The sequence below is a fragment of the Schistocerca americana genome, chromosome X (genome assembly GCF_021461395.2).
Source record: "Schistocerca americana isolate TAMUIC-IGC-003095 chromosome X, iqSchAmer2.1, whole genome shotgun sequence".
NCBI lineage: Eukaryota > Metazoa > Arthropoda > Insecta > Orthoptera > Acrididae > Schistocerca > Schistocerca americana.
The window spans coordinates 892,796,369-892,816,570 of record NC_060130.1 but is presented as its reverse complement, the minus strand read 5'-3'; the positions used below and the strand labels follow the sequence as shown (position 1 = coordinate 892,816,570).

General features: G+C 38.2%; 1 protein-coding gene across 3 annotated transcripts in view; it reads left to right on the top strand.

The window, feature by feature from the left end:
* LOC124555455 (fizzy-related protein homolog) overlaps window positions 1–4,254 on the top strand; it is a 116,950-nt gene extending 112,696 nt beyond the window's left edge. For all 3 annotated transcript variants that reach the window (XM_047129378.1, XM_047129379.1, XM_047129377.1), the window contains one exon: window positions 1,889–4,254. Coding sequence is in view for 1 of the 3 variants with exons in the window: in XM_047129379.1 (XP_046985335.1) it covers window positions 1,889–1,930 (42 nt within the window). In the remaining 2 variants the exon portion in view is untranslated. The remainder of the gene's footprint in view (window positions 1–1,888) is intronic.
* Window positions 4,255–20,202: the final 15,948 nt, after the last annotated feature.

The window sequence follows — 20,202 nt, the reverse complement described above, 5'->3', positions numbered from 1 at the left end:
CTGCTTGAGTAGTACCATCACTCGCAGTCACTAGAAGTTAAGCCTATCACTTTGAATGTTCTCTGATAAAATTAGTAATGATGATGATGATAACACTAATAACATTAATAAAAAGTTACTGTTGTAAACTGGCCATGAACAAGTGTGAACCTGTCAGTTGTGGTCTCTTAGTTTTGCACATGCAACTCACAAGTGAACCTTTCAGTTCTACTATCAGTTGGCTTGTTTGCTAGCTGCTTGCCACAAATGCAGAATAAAAATTTTCTGATTCTCTTTTGCAAGAATTGATGTAACTGTGTTCATCTTAAAGCTTCCAAATATCACTGATTTTCAGACTAATTGTATCGTGGATTTATCCGTACAACTCTTTTTTCTTTCTTTCTTTTTTTTCTTTTTTCTTCCAGCTATCCCATAGTATTACCTTGCAGCTGCACAGTCTATCAAAAAATCTCACTGCCCTGTGTATATTTCTTCATTGCATAATTGTGTCATTTAGCAAGCTCTTTTAAATTCATTGTTATTCATTCATAATTATTCTTATTTTCTGCGAAATTCGCAATGGAATGCATATAAGATTTCATTTTAATTCTCTCCCATTAGCTACATTTACTGGCCACTGTAAGTTACTCATTGATTTAGGACTCCATAATTGTCAGTTTCTCATACTGTATATACTTACAATTCTTTCTAATTGCCATCTATTCTACCATTCACATGGAGCTGCTTACTCTTCTTAGCTCTGTGCATTTTCTATACATTTGAATGCCTTGTCTGTAGCAAATGAGGATAGAGATAGATATCATGCTTTAGAACTGTTACAACATATGAGAATATATCTCCATCCTTAAGCTTGGTGTTGAGTAATCACCTGTACTTAGTTATTCCTCAGCATGTTGTTACTTCTTCACATTGAAATTTTTTTCTAGAGTGCTTGGTGATATTTCTTCTTTTATTTCATTTTTATGTATTTTATTCCTGTCATTGCTTTATCTGTATCACCAATGAGAGTCCCCATCAGTATCTTAATTTATTGTAGTTATCAGTGTACTTATTTCTCTCTGTTTGTCATTATGTCACATGAGATAATGTTAGAGTGTTTTTATATGAAATGTTGTTTACATAAGGAAAAGGCAGGAATAAGTCAATTACACACTAATTTTATTTGTGATTTTAAACTATCACATAAACACACTATTGTCATAAGTTGACAATTTCTGAAAACTTTTGTGTTTGATTTAGGCATCATGATCCTAAATATCATACTTCTGCATATTAATCCCATCATTTTGCTAGTCCTGCCAAGCAGAACAATATTTTTCTATAGAATATCTTGTGTATGAAGTGTTCTTGGCATTTCATTTTTGTGTCTGGTAATATAATAATTCTTGCAATTACTTTATGTTTTATGTTTGTGGGATCTCAGTTCATAGTATTAAATTTTAAATTTGCACAACTATATACAGGAAAGGACTTACAAGGCAAATATCTGTTGCCTAAAAGCTCTGGTATAGACTTACTTGATATTATAAAATAAATAAAAATATTATTTTGTGATATTATGTAGCAGTATACTACCATTACAGTGATACTGTGAGGTCATATGACTCATATTTACATATGCCATTAAGGTGCTAGTATTGCTAGTTATGTAACTGTAATGCCATGTGCCATCTTTTCCATGTGACGTATTCCTGTCTTAATTATTTATAACAGTACTATTGTAGGACATCTGTCCAAGTGCGTGTGTGTAGGTAATTCCTGTTATGTAATGCTTGCTTTTTCTTTAAGTAGCAGTAGATAAGTATCAGCTTTTGTTCAAAAATGCTTGTTACTCACCAGAATCATATTATTACATACAATACTTATGAACTCTCATTTCTGTTCACAGGAAAATAAATCAGTTCTGAACCTGTACGCAAGCATACGATAACTGCAAACTGGCCAGCTCTTGGTTTAAATGCAGACATTCAACATATTCAGTTCAGAAACAAAGAGTTGTTCAATGTAAAATTGTATATTGTTCTGAGTTTGTGGTTTCTGCATGCCTCTGTGTGTGTGTGTGTGTGTGTGTGTGTGTGTGTGTGTGTGTGTGTGTGTGTGTGCACACTTGAATGTGTGCATGTTTATTAAATGTGATATGTGTAGTAAATATGTTATATTGAACTACGTCTCTGTAAAGCTATTAATTTACTAAATATAAATTGTTACATATGTAATAGGAATGTCTTACATATGTGGAACGTGAAATGTAGTATAACTTACATTGCAGTTTAATTTGCTCTTCTGTATTATATTGATTTCCTCGGGAAAAGAATCCCTGCTCTGATTTTTACAAGAGCAGTATAATAGCTGTGAATGGACATTATAAGCTTCAGTGTCAATGTATAAATCCAGTATTTACAATGTAAAACTCAAAAAGATGGTGAGTGCCACATTGTATAACATTGCTAAATTGTTATAAAAAGAAAAAGCGCCCCCCCCCCACCTTCTCTCTCTCTCTCTCTCTCTCTCTCTCTCTCTCTCTCTCTCTCGGTGTGTGTGTGTGTGTGTGTGTGTGTGTGTGTGTGTGTGTGATAAATTTATACACATGGTGTACAACACTTGAAAATAAGCTGATACGTAAAACGTATGTTGATGTACTGTATGTGGAATTAATGCTTATTATATGAAATGATATTGCCATTGTATGTATGATATTCTTGCTGTGCAAAGGTTTTGGTTGTTAACTGATTTATTGTAGACGTATTTCCTGTTGAAATTGTGAATTTTATTTTGTTGAACATTTCACATAATTATTGTTGTTGTAAACATGAAAGTCTGAGTCTTTTGTACTGTTCTGTTACTTTTTGCATGTATGTATTTTTTTGTGTGTGTGTTCTTCTTATTGTAAATTTTGAAAGTTGTAGTGTGTGTTCACATTGTCATGTAATAAATTTTTTGTGAGCTTGACTAAAGACCTTTATATGGATGTATAGATCACTATATTAGTCTTGCCAGTCTTATAATTTGAAAATTAGTAATTGTTATACAAGGGCTCTTCAGAAAGTAACTTAAGTTTTTCTGCTGCTCAATGAGAGAACGTGCTAGTGTCCCCATCTTAGTTTCGGGGCATCTACTGAATCATTATGTATCATGTGATTGTTTGTGGTGCATGTTACCTCTACTTTGTTCACTGTGAATGATTAAAATGTGTGTTGCAGTAGAAAATCCTGCAAGTTATGAAGTGCGATCAGTGATTAGTTTTTTATTTGCCAATAAAACCGATTGGAATGTATCAGGAACTTTGTACGATGTATGGAAATGATGTAATTAGTGAGGCCAGAGTGAGACAATGGTGCATCATGTTTAACAGTGGCACACTAGTGTTTTCAGGGAAGCACGAAGTGATAAGCCAAGCATTGTCAAGGCTGAACTGGTGGAGAAAATCAGTGTAAAGATATGGAAAAAAATTGTGAAACATTAAAAAAAATGGAGGAGAGTGATACAAAACAAGCATTGAGGAAAATTGCATTAAAAGGTTTTTCTTTCCATCTGTGACAATGAATAACTATACTCAACCATTTGAACTCAACAGATCTTGGATGGTTTTGTTATGGGAGCATGATGGTCATTCACAGTTCAGTTTGGACCTTCATCTGAGTGATTTTCACTTGTTTCCACACATGAGGACCTGGGTCGCAACACGGCACTTCAGCAATGATGAGAAACTGCATGCAACCATGCATGCATGGTTGAACCCTCAGTAGGCAAGATTCTATGATGGAATTAACAACAAAGTGAATCGTTGTAATGTCTTACTATATATAGAGATTACGTTGAAAAATAGCTGAATAGTTTGACTTTCAAATGTATATTATAATATGTGTTTCATTTGATTTTTTTTATTCTGAAATGTAAGTTACTTTCTGAATAGCCCTCACATAATGTATGGACACATTACAAAAAGCTATTACATATTTTCTGATTTCAAATATGCCATTGAAGTGCGCAAAGATTATAACTTACTCAGCAGTAATATGGGCACCAAGCAGCAGAAGGATAAGCTGAATTGAGGTTTTAAGAGACAGAAATAAAATTATGAGGAAGAAAAGCCTACAAAATGAACAGTCAGTATTAGAAAACTATGTAATTATGATTCTTGGTTATTTCCGGTTTACTTGTGTCCACAATCCTTTCAATATCTTAGAAATTGTCAAAATGTTACACCTTGTTCTCATACAGTAATAAATATGAGTGCAGTATTGATGTGAATTTGATAGGAGTTATTATATTGAGTGCTATGCCCTTTTATATAGATGATTAGAAATCTTGTTTCCACTTCATATGAAATGAAGTATGTAAATATGATTGAGATGAGGATGATGCCCTCTTAGCAGGAATCAACAATCATGGACACACTTAATAGTGGACTGGTACTGGAGGAAGGCACAATAGCCAAAATCACAATCTTAAATAAATAAATAAAATTAATAACAGTCCATGCAGAAAATGTCATTCCTAAAACATTATGATTTTTTAGGCTTTCACTGCTCTAGTAATATTCTCATCAGGTGTTGCAGTCTATGTCTTCAGATATTAGTCATTTCTGATAAAGAAAATTTGAGTGGTGTGTACAAATGAAGTGTTCTGCCCAGAGCAAAATAATCAGTGTATTGCTCCCCATGTTTTAGTGTTCCTACATAATACGCCTCAGCTCACTTCTCCCAGCAGATAGCAACAGGGTGGTGTGCTCTATATTGGGAACTCAGTTGATTCTGACTCTTTGTTGAATAATTAATATATCTGGAAACTTAGAAGTTCTCACTTGTTTGTTCAATGGCAAAATGATGCCACTGGCTGACATGTCACGTGGTACACTTAATGCTACTACTGAATAATTTTCCTTCCAGCAGGTTTTGTGTATTGCCATCACTGAAGGTTAGCTACTGAAATTTTTACTTAAAAAATGGAACTGACGACATTACTGGATATCCATCTTGGGTAAGTGACACGATAAAGAAAGAGGTGAAATGCATAGTTAGTTGATTGATAGAAGGGGATATGAATCGTTACAAATTATCATAAATTGCTGGTGAAAAATAAGATGATCGGAAGCAGCAGTTGTAAAATTATGTGCTCACTATAAATGGGTAGTAATATATAGGTGTTTCCCACACAAACTGATCTGTGTCCAGTATTGCGCAGGATCCGATACCAGGGAGGCAAGCTCTGATTGATACAATGTGTTCGTGCACATTCCTCATAGTTTGGTAGGTGGCATATCAGCTTTAGTTGAACTAGTTGAGTTAGAGGTGGCCTTGGGAAGTCCACCAATGAGATGGTAGCATATTGCACTACAAACTGCTCTGTCAGTAGCATCTGTTCACGGAGCTATGCACAAACTAGCTGAAATGTTACAGAGTAATGGTAATGCATTAACTGGCCAGTTCAAATATGGTTACTCATCATCCTGAAATGATGCCCCCCCCCCCTTTTTTTTTAAGCGTGTCTATATTTATCGGGGTAGAGGAACTCGCAGAACAATTGACACTGTAATCGTGGAAATCCTCATCAACTACATGAAAAGTCACTGTATGACAAAAATGGGAACTGATGCATCTTTTTCCACCAAATGACAACTTCTAATAGGTATGTGAGTAATATAGTGTAACCCTTTATCATAACATTAGCCACTATCGAAGAAACTAGTTATTTTGTGTGGGACAATGCAAGAACATGCACTGCTAACACATCTATGACAGTATTATGATGTGCTTTTTGATGGTAGAAACTAGCTTACAACTTCAGTACTGACATCAAGAAACTGCATTGACTGACCAATTCAAATACTCTGAGATTACTTTGCAAGATTTCAGTTAGAGTTTTTGCACAGCTTTGTAAAAAGATGTTCCAAACATACCAGGCTGAAGTGCTAAATAGTGCAGACTTCGTTCCAAGACCACCTCTAGGAGAAAATAGATATGCCACCTGCCAAAGACCAAGGAACAAGTCATAGATTGTGTGTCAATCAGAGCATACCTTTCCAGTATCAGTTCTCGAGCAGTGCCAGACACAGTGTTTTGTGTCATACGTGGAACACCCAGTAGTTCAGTTGCTTGCTATAAAACATGACTACAGTGCAAAACTGCAGTTTGTTTTTCTAATAAGAATCTGTTACACAAATACCGTACATAATTAAGATAAGGACTTTATGGCCATATAGTGTTGACATTCTGCGACCCTTTGTGTGTAAGAGAGATCAGTTTGTAAAGTTTATGTGGAACAAATTTCATTAAACATTAATATTCATTATTATTGAGTATTTAATACAGCTGTATTTTATTTATTTGTTTCTGGCAGAAATCAATCTTTCAACAATGCAATTATTGGGAAGAAAATGATAAAAAAGAAATCTACTAAAGAAGCCACTTAAAATCCTCAATCGATAACATAATACATTGTGCAGAACTGGTGTCATAAGTGCAAGCAGTATTTTTATTTCTGATACTGGCTTTGTGATCATTCATGACTTCTTGTTCGAAGGGAGTTCTTTGAATTTTGTGTCACGTTTCCTAAACTAACTCCATGTTTAACTAACAGAGAAGGCACTTTGGTAAATTAAAGTTTGACATTTGTCATGTTCAACTACATTCTTCTCAACCTTGTAGCAGTTACACTTTTCTTTCACCCATATCGTTCTCATTTCATTATTACCTCTGCGTAAAGAAAGCTCAGGTTCCAAAAGCCCATCGTTAAAAGCATGCAACTGTTTTACTTTAGCAGCATTTTGTCTATCATAGTTGGTCTTATTTTTAGTGCCATCTATAAATTCATCATCCAAAGGTTGCATTGTCTTCATATGACACAAACTACATGATATTGCCACATTGAATCCAGAATAGAGTACCATTTAAGTGAGTTGGTTCCAAGGAACTAACAGTCCGTACTACAAGCACATTTACTGAGTAAACACATTAGTATAAATGAAGCTGAACAGCCTGCCTCAGCAGTGTGTGTTCCTTTTTATACAGATATAAAATGTTCGAGCATATTACAATATTCATTAAGAAGTTAGCTCCAGGCACAACAACAGCCAGAAATTGTAATTGTTACATCATGGTGAATGATTTGTAGCATGTAGGATTGCTAACCTGCCTCACAAAATATTGACCTGCTGTTAGGCAGTGGACTGCAAATATCGGGATGCCGTTCACTGTCCTTTCTAGGGGGGGGGGGGGGGGGGGGGGGGGGGGTGTTCTAGTGGATCAACACATTCTGGTGATGATGTCATATCCTCATGGTCACTGCGGTCATTCAAATGGAGTTGCTTCCGTTGTTGCATCGTGAACTTCAGACAGGCAGTTTTATCATGTTTATTTGAATTCCAAATAGCTGTAAGCTGCAGTGACACAAATCAGTCTGCTCAAAATTTGAGAACTCACCAGTTTACTGCAAGTCTGCTTAATCTCTCCTAAAACTGATTTTGAATTGCTCGTACTCAAAAGCACTATTAAATGTTCAACATTGTCTAACTGAATTGAGTGGCAAATGTTTTGGTAAAATATTCTATGTTTGAAACTAGCTGCCTTATCACCAGTCGTGCCACTGTATATCACTTACCACCACAGAGATCCAGCTGTTCTCATTATGCTGCTCTCTCATAGGCTAAAGCGTTCCCCCAATACTAGGGTAATTGTTTAAATAATAAATTTGCAATGAGCAAAGTGCACTTAAAATAAGGGGGCAGGGAAAATAATATCACAGCACCTGACTCCAAAACTATCCTCCACATGCTGTTGCTTGCTTGTATGATGGTATACAGATTGCATACCATAGCTGTTTATACCAAATAAGTCTAATCTTTGGCATGTGGAATCTGTGTGAATGTGTTTTGTAACCACTACATAGGGTAAACATTATTCAGGCTTTTCTAATATTGTATCATTTCAAAGAGCTATAAGAACATATGGCATTGTTACCTGATTTCATAGATGAATTAAAATAGGAACACATTTTTTTATTATTAAAAAAGGAGTGTATCATATGAGCAGGTCCATGTGACCCAACCACAGAACTAAATAGTACATGCTGTGTTGGACTGTGGGTAGTAAAATTTAAATTGCAATTCAGGTGAAGAGCAGATTATTATTATTATTATTATTATTATTATTGTTATTATTATTATTATCTGGTTACATAGATGACTTGAAATAGGAACACTTTTTTTAGAAGATGGTAAATCATATGAGCAAGTCCATGAAGATCAGATAAGTGGAATCACGTAACACATATTATATAAGCTCATGACTTATTACTTGCCTTAATAAATGTCACAAGTAGATGCAAATATGGATTCTTTTAGTGAAAAATATATAAGTATGCACATGTGTCATACCGTCTACTTTTATACTACACGGAATGTTATAAAGACAGATGAAGGGCCGTAAACTAAGTACAGCAGAGTCCCGGTAATCTGAACGTCGGGTTAATTCGAACATGAAAAATTTTAGTCTAAGTATGGAAAACTGCAGTAAACTGCTGTACATCCACACTATTTTAATTTACACAGTACAGTAAACATGTATTAGAAAGACTGGCAAGAAAACATTAGATTTAAACAATGCGTAACAATGCAAGAAAAGCTGTCAAACTACTAAAATACAGCAGACATTTTATCCCTACTTTTTAGATGACAAAAGCTCAATCATTGTTTTTTGGTGTAATGAAGACAGTCTGTTATATGACGCATAGTTGTGCCATAGTCTCGTAAACATCAAATCAACATGTGTAGCAGTGGGCTGTTGCTCCAAATAACATAGCGCGAGGTCAAGGGCTTCTGCCACATCACTGTGTGGCACCAGCTCTCCTTTGTCGCTTTCAGGCTTCACAGCAGTCCACTTCTTCTTGATCTTGAGTCACAGCAGCAACTAAATCAAGGTTCTCCACACATGCCCCATCTGCTGCCATCCACTCATCTACGGTTCCTTCACTAGTTTCTTCACATCCAGGGATTGTCTGTATCATTTGTAATAGATTTTCCTCATCATTTTCAACTACGTTGTCCTGAAATTCAAGAGATGTCCACAGTTTTCTCCACAATTTTCTCAGAGTATTTTCTGAAATATTCTGCCATGCCTCAGCGACCCAATAAACATCCTTCAGATTGGTCTTTTTTATTTTGTCCATTAAAGGAATGCTACATCTTGGATCAGCATTCTTAAAACTTGTTTTCTGTAAATCAGTTTTAATGTTTGCAGTACGTACTGGTCCATTGGTTGTAGAAGTGGTGTAACATTTGGTGGCAAAAACTTTGCCACAATTTCTCCACCACATAATTCCTCAGTGCTGGGGTGAGATGGTGCGTTATCAATCAAAAGGATTGCACAGGGAGACAAATGATTTTCCTTAGAAGACCGTCGAAGAGAAGGAACAAACTGACCGTGAAACCATTCTTTGTACAGCTACGATAATATACAGGCAGGGACTTAATGTTGCAGTTTTTAAAAGCTCTGGGCCTAGCAGATTTGACAATCAGCATTAAAGGCAGCTTGTGATTACCAGCAGCATTGCTGCACACTAATAAAGTCACAGAATCTTTGCAAATTTTAAAACCAGGAGCATGGTCTTCTGCTTTTGATGCCCAAAAATTAGGGCCAGTCTTGTCAGCATTATAAATTTGTTGGGGAGAATACTTTCCTTCTCTTATCATTTTTCCAAACTCACCCAAGTATTCCTTCGCTGCATCACGGTCATAAGAAAGGATCTCTCCAGTAATTGTTAGCTGACAGATTCCATGTTGTTTTTTGAATCTGTCCAACCAACCCGTACTCGCACTAAAAGATTCATCACCATTCATTAACTTGTTCAGGTAAACAGCCTTCTCCTGAACCAGTGCTCCATTAAAAGGAGTTCCCCTTTCTCTTTCCTGTGTAAACCAAAGGAAAAGAGCTTCATCCAATTTATCGTACTGAGACTGTTTCAAAGTCTGCTGAATTTCGAGTGTTTTTCCCAAAGACGTTGCACTGGACTGCTCAAGCTTTCAAGCTTCACTCAGTTCTTCTTCCAATCACAAATGGTTGTTTTACAAACACACAGTTCCGTAGTTCCGTTGCCAGTTTTGTATGTTTCCGTTTACTCATGATGAAAATATGTACACCACTACACCTAAACGAATACAATACAACTGTTATGTAGGCCAGCGATCGACAACTAACATAACCAAGCGCTTTGCAAGCTAACTGGCAGTGCGCTGACCTTGGACACTACAAAGGTCACAACACGGGCAGGGAGTGAGAGTGAGCCATTGTTCCCACTCTTGTTCCCATTTGTTACAATGGTGTACCTATTTATCTGCTTGGTATACTTCATTCTAGAAACTCGTCACCGTAATTCCAGCTAATCCGAACAAGGTCCAGTCCCAATTAGGATTAACGGGACTCTACTGTATAATATCATGAGTGATGGAATATTACCAAAACTTTCTTCTCTCATATTCTGTTCTAGTTACCATATGCAACAAAGCATGAGAAATATGTGGATCCACTGTATCACTGATAGTGTAGGAGGATGAGGTAAGAAATTAAGGATCATACTGCATTTGTTAACAGATTACATAGGAGAACAAAATAAGAGTAAAGTTTAAAGAAGTGGGGAAACCATATGAACAGATCCACATGATGTAACCATAAGTGTAAAATACATACTGTGGTAGAATGTGGGCAAAACTCAAGTTACCATACAAATTAAGATCACATACATTAGAGTCCTGCACCACGTCATAAGTACAAGAGATACTACTCTGGACATATATATGCTATACCTTGCCTCTGTGGATGTAGCATTGTAATTGTGACATTAGATACATTTTACTAAAAACTATGTGGGTATAAACTTAAGTCACACTCTGTGTTTGTATATCCTGTGGAATATGTCAGAAATGAAAAGTGCCATAAACATTATTTCATAAGAACTGGCACATTTCTAGAAATTTACACGTCACCGTCTGTTCAGGTTGTCGTGTATGAACAGAAATATCTAAAAATAATATATGTATACACTGTATCACCAGTGGTGTAACAGTATGTGAGAAAAAGTATAAGCATACTTTTTAATTACAAAATATGCAGAGTTCTTATTATACGGTGATGTAAAATACAGTAGTTAATATTCATTCTCAAATAATAATCATGTAGATTGGTCCACATAAAGTAAAAATAAAAATGTGCTCTGAGTGCCAAATATATATATTTAGTAATAGACTGAAGAGCCAAAGAAACTGGTACATCTGCCTAATATCATGTAGGGCTCCCGAGAGCATGCATGCACACGTGCCACAACACGACGGGCATGGACTTGACTAATGTCTGAAGTGGTGCTGGAGGGCACTGACACCAGGAATCCTGCAGGGCTGTCCAGAAACTAAGAGAATGACAGGGTGGAGATCTCTTCTGAACAGCACGTTGCAAGGCATCCCAGATATGCTCAATAACGTTCGTGTCTGGGGAGTTTGGTGGTCAACAGAAGTGTTTAAACTCAAAAGAGTGTTCCTGGAGCCACTCTGTAGCAATTCTGGATGTGTGGGGTGTCGTATTATCTTGCTGGGTCTGCCCAAGTCTGTTGGAATGCACACTGGACGTGAATGGATGCAGGTGGTCAGGTAAGATGCTTACGTACATGTCGCCTGTCAGTCATATCTAGATGTATCAGGGGTCCTGTATCACTCCAACCGCACACGCCCCACACCGTTACAAATCCTCCATCAGCTTGAACAGTCCCCTGCTGACACGTGAGGTCTATGATTCATGAGATTGTCTCTACACCCAAACACATCCATTCTCTCGAAACAATCTGAAATGAGACTTGTCTGACCAGGCAACATGTTTCCAGTCATCAACAGTCTAATTTCAATGTTGATGGGCCCAGGCGAGTTGTCTGACCAGGCAACATGTTTCCAGTCATCAACAGTCTAATTTCAATGTTGATGGGCCCAGGCGAGACATAAAGCTTTGTGTCGTGCAGTCATCAAAGGTATACGAGTGGGCCTTCATCCCCAAAAGCCCATATCGATGACGTTTCATTGAATGGTTTGCATGCTGACACATGTTGATGGCCCAGCATTGAAATCGGCAGTAATTTGTGGAAGGGTTGCACCTCTGTCACATTGAATGGGGGGAGAAAAAAAATTAAGTTGAATTCAGCAGATTTGTCACCTGTGGCTGTTTTATTGAATTTTATTCAACAAAAGTTCCATACTGCTGTATGTCTCCTTCAAAATAGTGACAAACTATGGCAACATGAGTATATACATTGCTATGGTGAGGGAGTACCGCTTTGAAGCTAGTTTTGGAGCCATCAATGAATAATCGCCATTCTGATGAGACATGTTTCATTCCCATAGCTTTAAACAGACCATTCACGACACTGTAGTAATAGTGTGAGTCTTCCATGTCAAACAATGGTGTGAAGGCAGCCCGATGATATTGAAAGAAACAAATCCTAGCATCTTTATCTTGTAAATTCCACTGTTTCAGACATGAACTCTAATGTTCAGCTTGTGCCTTAGAAAGATTCAGGTCCCTAACAAGGTCATTCAAATCATTTCATGTCGGTAGATGTGGCCTCATTTCTTTGTAATCAAAATCAGAGCTTGCATTCTCCACATCTGTACTAGATCCAACATGGAATTCAACTTCCAATGACCATATGTCTGGAGGAATGGGTACAGGTAAAGAAGAACTGTGCAGTACAGGTTGAACAGCTGACTTGATGGTGGAATACTTGATTGTCTTCCTATCCTTGCACTTCATACCTGTTATTTTAACCAAGCAGAAATAGGAATCATCTATGTGATTGGTCGGATCCTGCCATATCATTGGAAGAGCAAAAGGCATTGCAACCTTTTTTCTTCACTGAACCATTAAGACGAGACAAACAGTTCACTCAGACAATGTGAGGTGTCCATTTTAGATTCTGATAACCTAACTTGCACTCGAAATAAAGATCATACGATTTTTTCACTAAGGGTGTCACCTGTTGTCTGCACGATTTAATAGTGTACTCCCCACATGGGTAGCAAAGGTTATTTGAGTGATTTAAACATACCTGTGACATTGTACAAACACTAACACAAATGAAACTTCCTGGCAGATTAAAACTGTGTGCCGGACCGAGACTCGAACTCGGAACCTTTGCCTTTCGTGGGCAAGTGCTCTACCATCCAAGCTACCCAAGCACGACTCACACCCTGTCCTAACAGCTTTACTTCTACCAGTACCTCTTCTCCTACCTTCCAAACTTTACAGAAGCTCTCCTGCAAACCTTGCAGCACTGGCACTCCTGAAAGAAAGGATATTGCAGAGACTTGGCTTAGCCACAGCCTGGGGGATGTTTCCAGAATGAGATTTTCACTCTGCAGCGGAGTGTGTGCTGATATGAAACTTCCTGGCAGATTAAAACTGTGTGCCAGACCGAGACTCGAACTTGGGACCTTTGCATGTTGCGGGGCGAGAGTCGTGCTTGGGTAGCTCAGATGGTAGAGCACTTGCCCGCGAAAGGCAAAGGTCCCGAGTTCGAGTCTCGGTCCAGCACACAGTTTTAATCTGCCAGGAAGTTTCATATCAGCGCACACTCCGCTGCAGAGTGAAAATCTCATTCTAACAACACAAATGCACCACTAAAAGAAAATGAGCACTCAGCGCAAGATATATGTAGATCGCACTACTCGCACATGGGAATTCACAGCCAAAAAAGGAAGCATTTCCTCATGACTGAGAACAACATAGTGCTCGAGAGCAACAGACAATGAGAAAGATTACTTATAAGAAAACTATCCTGTAGTCATGTCATGAGGATGGCCTTAATATGTCGCATTTCTATCTATTTGCCTTTTTTTTACCATTCTTATGTAATGAAGCATTTTTAAAACTGAGGATGCTAAAAAAAAAAAAATTTTCACTGTTGACCAGTATTAATTATCTTTACATCAGTTCCACTCAGTCGCACCATGTATTTCAAGCGAGAAGGTTCCAAGATGTGCTTAACTTGTCATGTAAATGTAGACATTGGCATAAATGAGCACTTTTATTATATAATGTGAATTTTAACAACTGAAAAGCATCAAAGGAATGCTACATATGTGGACACGCCAAATTCAACAATATGCATTTTAGCTGTATGTACAATTACTTGTGACAAACCTGCGTGGAATGTGCAACAGACTCTTCCCTAAAATGTTAACATGGCATGAGTAATGAACGCATCATGGAACATAACGTACAACCAAAAAGTTTTTCAATGTATGTAAATGTACAATTGCCATTTCCTCACTTGTGATGTATAACAAGGCAATGATAGTAGATGAAGTAAATGTAAATGCATAATGTTGCAGATCTGAAGATGGCAGTCTTGTACCTGTCAAAACCAGTCAATATAAACGGTTTTGAATGCTATGTTTGCTATAAAAATTTCTTCAAAATTATATCATTGCCAAGAAACCTGGCAATTTCCAGAGCTTCGGCAGCTGCTTCCTTCTTGGTGATAGTGTTGTGTGTAGTGTAGTCAGTGCACGCTATAACCTATTTCTGTACTTTTAAACCCTCCCCAAGAAGTCAATTTCAGTATAGCAACATTGATCAACTGCAAGAGGTATTGGTATCAGATAGTCTGGGGGCAATCAAGCATATGATACTATCATTGACATTCTCTACAATTGCCTACATAATGTTTGAAAGATCTGTAGAGACTTGTCCAACGATACCTGCTTCTCATACAATCAAGGGTCTTTGTGAATCCCAGATGATCTCATGTCATTGGGTCACGAAAATATTTCAGTATGGCCAGCTGTTAATGAGCTTTATGCTAAGCAACCATTTCTGTCCAGTTGGCTCTTAATTTCTTATATACAACGTTCAATCTAGTAGTCTGCACTCTCCTCTGATGGCTTCTACAGTCTTCCATAATGCAGAATTATCTTGTTCATCTGGCATGTTATTGCTGCTGTGTTTCTCTAAAGAGTCCGCAAAATTCTTCCGACATCCATGTGTTTGTGTCCATTTTGAATACTACTGTGAAGTTTTATTCCTGAAGTATTTTTTCTTTTTTTCTTCAGGTGACTGCGACAGCATCGATATATCTGGGGGGAATGCATGGTAAACACTGTGCTGTCTTACAATATATTTATTCACAACTGGTTTCGATCATTGATCATCTTCACAGTGGAAAAATAGGACAGCTTCACATCGTATACCTGCTGTTTACCCAGAAAAAATGCCATAGTTGACTTGCAAACATCAGAAAAAGATACTTCACGTCAAAATACCAGCTTAAGCAAATAGAAAACATTGAAAAATGAAGCCATATGTCAGCAGCAAGTGCACTGTGAAGGTGATCGATGATTGAAGCCGGTTATGAATAAATATATTGTAAGACAGCACAGTGTTTACCCTGCATTCCAGAAGCTACAGTGTTTAGCCTGCCAACTGTACTGATGGATTCTTCAGGCTTGCCAGGCAATATAAAATTGGAGCATGCAACAGTGAATAGGTTGCCATAGAAATAGGGTCAGGAACTACTCTTGTCCAAACAACTGCAAGGTACTTCCTATCTTCTTGGACTTAGAGTACTCTGAAGGTGTAAGGTATCACACTGGCAGTGCCTTCCTCTATTTGCACTGAAACAGCACCTAGCCTGTAACCACCACCAGTGTGTAGTTCCATCTGCTTGCTCATTAAAAAATGCCAGAACTGACAAAGGTGTAAATGCCTTCCTTTCTCCATACTAAAAAAGGCATCTTCCTGCAGTATTTATTGTATTGGCTGTCTCTTGCAACTGAAATCATTTATGAGGCTTCTGCAGTAGGAACACATTTTGAAGTACAAAACACATTACAGATGTGCCGAAAAGTTCCTATATGGTTCTTACTTTTTATGGATCAGAAAAGACTGTTTCTATTAACGAGGTGCCCCAAGATTTTTATATTCAGTTGACAAAGAGGAACTGTCTAAAATTTAGGTGAAGAATTCTCTCTTGGCATACTTCAGTGCAGCTGTCAGGCACCTTAGATGATCTTCCAATTCCTTGAAAACACGAAGTCATCCAGGTAATAAAGACATGGTGTCAATTTAAATCATGGAAGCAACTTGCCCATCATAGACAAAGTGGCTGGAGGACTGCAGAGACCAATCTCAGAGGCCATCAAGTGTAACAAAAGCAATCTTTTCCAAGTGAATGTCGTCAGCCTTGATCTGCCAGTATCTAGCTTACAGATCCATATAGGAGAAATACTTTGTTTCCATCCTACAGTCCAAGCTGTCACCTATTTGTGACAATGAGTGTACATCTTGTTTGGTGATCTTGTTTAGGTGCCTGTAATAGAAGCAGAAATGCCATCTTTCTTCTTTGTGAGGACCACAGGGGAGAAACAAGAACTCTTATGCTGAATGGTGTCTCTCACCTTCCTTCTGAAATGTGTGTGGTTCAGCTGGAGCTATAATATGAGCAGTGACGGATGGAAGATGATCTCCAGTGTAAAAACTGACACAAAATGACCAACACACAATGAGATTCCTTGATCAAATCAGGACCTTTTGGCAGCTTGGTTATATATTCCTCTGGTGGGTAATCAACAATGGTAGTGTAGCACTGATTCTCCATTGATGGCACTGAGCTGACCCCCCTGGATGAGTTTGACTGACCCTGTGTGCCTCCCGTGAGGGATGAGTTGTGGCTGTTCACAGGAATTGGTGACCCACAGGTTATGACTGTCATTGGCATATAGATTTCTATTGAGAGTCTGAGTACCTTTCTGCACTCAACTAGAGTTTCACAGTTTAACTGAGCACACAAACTGTTGACATTTCTTCTTCTTCCGTGTCCGGATGCACCAATTATATCTTCCCTTCCCAGTAATTAGCAACCAAAGATTGCACCAAAACCAAAGATGACTGTTGACATGAACTTGTCTCATTGATCACAGTGGGATAAGTGTGTCTTGAGTGGTACACAATCACCCAGAGCCACTGTTGCATGAACACAGAGTAACTTCATCAATGGGTAGGCCCAGTCTTCCACAGTCTACGAGTGTTTGTGATGCCTGCAAGAATTCCCATCTAAAAATTGTATTATGGCTGCATTCTGGTAAAACTAAAATTTCTGAGGGCTGTTTTCTATCATTGATAGTTATTTTTACAACACAAGATCTTATTAGCTGGATGAATTTTCCATTTGCAACCTTCAGTAGAATGGTCTTTCAATCTATAAACATAATCTTCTTCAGCTGGTGACAAGCACCTGATTTCACAGAAAATGACACCCCAGAATAGACCAGCAGCTGGACAGGCTGATGGTTGTTGATGCCAACAGTGTGACTGATATGTATCATTCATGGTGGATTTTTATCTTTGGTGGCCTCACTCATTTAGTTTTCCTGATTTCTGCAGCTGGAGAACTGGCTGAAAGCTCTTTATGGCAAATGAAAACCATTGCGCCCAGTTAAAGAGTGACCGCAAACATCATTAGGGCACAGTGATGGGCTTTGAGGTCACCTGTTGTGATCTACATTTATTTGGCATGGATAATATTGGCCTGTTTGATGTCTTGTAGCATAATACTCATTGAAAACACTTATTCCTTCTTGACACTAGCATATGATGTGTGATCCACAACTGGAATTTACCAGCTTCACAGCAAACATGCAATGAGGTGACAAAAGTAATGGGATAGCACTTAAAATCATTGGACCTCCCCTTGCCTGGCTTAGGGCAGCAGCTCGATATGGCATGGATTCAACAAGGTGTTTGAAGTACCCTGCAGAAATATAGAGCCATGCTGCCTGCCTCTATAGCCATCCATAGTTGCGAAAGTGTTGCTGGTGCATGATTTTGTGCACGAACTGACCTCTCAATTATGTCCCATAAATGTTTGACAGGATTCATATCAGGCAATCCAGATGGCCAAACCATTTGCTTGAACTGTCCAGAATGTACTTCAAACCAATCTCAAACGAATGTGGCCTGGTGACATGGCACCCTGTCATCCATAAAAATTCCATCACTGTTTGGGAACATGATATCCCTGAATGACAGCAAACAGTCTCCATATAGCCAAAAATCGAGAGGACCTTGTCCATTCCACATAATCACAGCCCACGCCATTGTGGACTCACCACCAGTTTGCACAGTGCCTTGTTGTTGACTTGCGTCCCATGCTGTGGTTTTATTATTGTCTAGAGCTCAACCAATATGGCCCAGGAGAAGTGCTGCAGGTGATGTCGTGCTGTTAGCAAAGGCCCTGGCATCGGTAGTCTGCTGCCGTAGACTATTAATGCCGAATTTCACAGCACTGTTCTAATGAATATGTTTGTTGTATGTCCCACATTTATTTCTGCACCTATTTCACACAGTGTTGCTCGTTTGTTAGCACTGACAACTCTATGCAAACTCCGCTGCTCTCGGTTGTTAAGTGAAGGCCGACAGCCACTGTTTTGTATAATGAGATATAATGCCTGAAATGTGGTATTCTCTGTACGTTATGTCCCATGTGTAACTCCAGCTACCAATCCAAGTTGAATTCCCACAGTGTGGCCACAATCATATCAGAAACCTTTTCACATGAATCACCTGCATACAAATGACAGATCCACCAATGTACTGCCCTTTTATACCTCGTGTACACGACACTACTGCCATATGTTTAAGTGTATATCACTATCCCATAACTTGTCAGATCAGTGTAGGTGTCTATTACGAACACTGATAATTTTAAGACTGTCAGTGGACAAAGCAAGGAAGATCTATTATCAGCATTTTTTAAATTTATCTTTATATTCTTTCTGTGCAGTAGAAATAAGACATAAAATTCAAATGGACGTACTGGATAAGAAATAATAGTTCTTGTGACCCTTTTGGATAAGAAGTGCTAAATGAAAGTTCTGCAACTCCTATCTTGTTAGAGGGAGCCTCAAATGCTGCAGATGTGCAAAAAAGATCTCAGTGATAGTCGTCCCAAAAACTGTGTGGGACTTAAGTTATTTGAATGGATACATTCGTCAGTACATCAGCAGCTGTTATATAAAGCTCCTAACACGGGTCCTAAATAGCATGCCAGCCATTGCCAACCTGTTCTTCAAAAGACTGAGGATCTGACATACTAGAGGCATTCTCTATGGCTTCACCTTGGAATGTATGATAAATTCTTGCCTAGTCTGGATCCTAGAGACCAGAAAGCTTCTTAGCTGATTTCAGTGCGGATTGAGGATGTATTGATCTGTCATCAACAATGTCACCTTGCTGGAGTTGGCTACACAATGTACTTTCTTATGTAGACAGCATCTAAAAGGCAAATTTTTGACATACAAAAAGAGTACAATAGTGTTTAGAGGCACAATATTCTTAGACATGTCCATCTTACATGGAAACCTGCCTGTACTCATATGGTCCTTCACACCTCAGTTTTTGTTCAATACAGAGTTAACAACACAGACACTAAAATACAGCTAATAAAATCAATTGCCTGACTACTACATACGTCCTTCTGGCAACTGAGGTGAGATTAAGTCCTCATCCTTCAACTAAAATTAGGGCTCAATCTGATGACATATAGCTTCCTGCTCCAGTAAGATGACCCTATGAGATTTAGTGCTTATGGCTAAATTACCCTCTGATCTCTTTTAACCGATGGTGGGATGAATGTGACACGACTTAAGATTTTGTCAAGTGTATAACTTTCTGCGTAAATTATTAGGAACGTTGCTTTAATGTGTTATCTGGGCAAGTGGCTCTTTCTGGGTTTTCTATAAGTAATCAGCCAGCCACACTACAGACCAACCAGGATTTTAACTGCACATTTTAACATTGACAATATTGCAATTTTACATTCTGCATGGTTAAGTATGTGTGTAGCTGAATGCAAGTGAAAAGGAGGGGAGGGGGGGGAAATGTAACTTTAAGTGAATTTTTATTTGATGTTCTTTTGTTTTTTGCCTATTTTAACAATATGTACGGATGATAAGGGTAGACCTCACTATGGGTGGTTTCCTTTCATTGTGAGGTTTGAGTCACCTGAACCCTCTCATCCTAGAGAAATGAATTAGTATTTCCAACAGCTAGGACGGTGTCATCACTCCTATGTATGTCTACTGGCGATACTAATGATGTTGCTTCCTGAAGTTACATACTGAGCTAACAATATTTCTGTTCAAATCTCAAGGTAGCCACAACTAGAAAACAT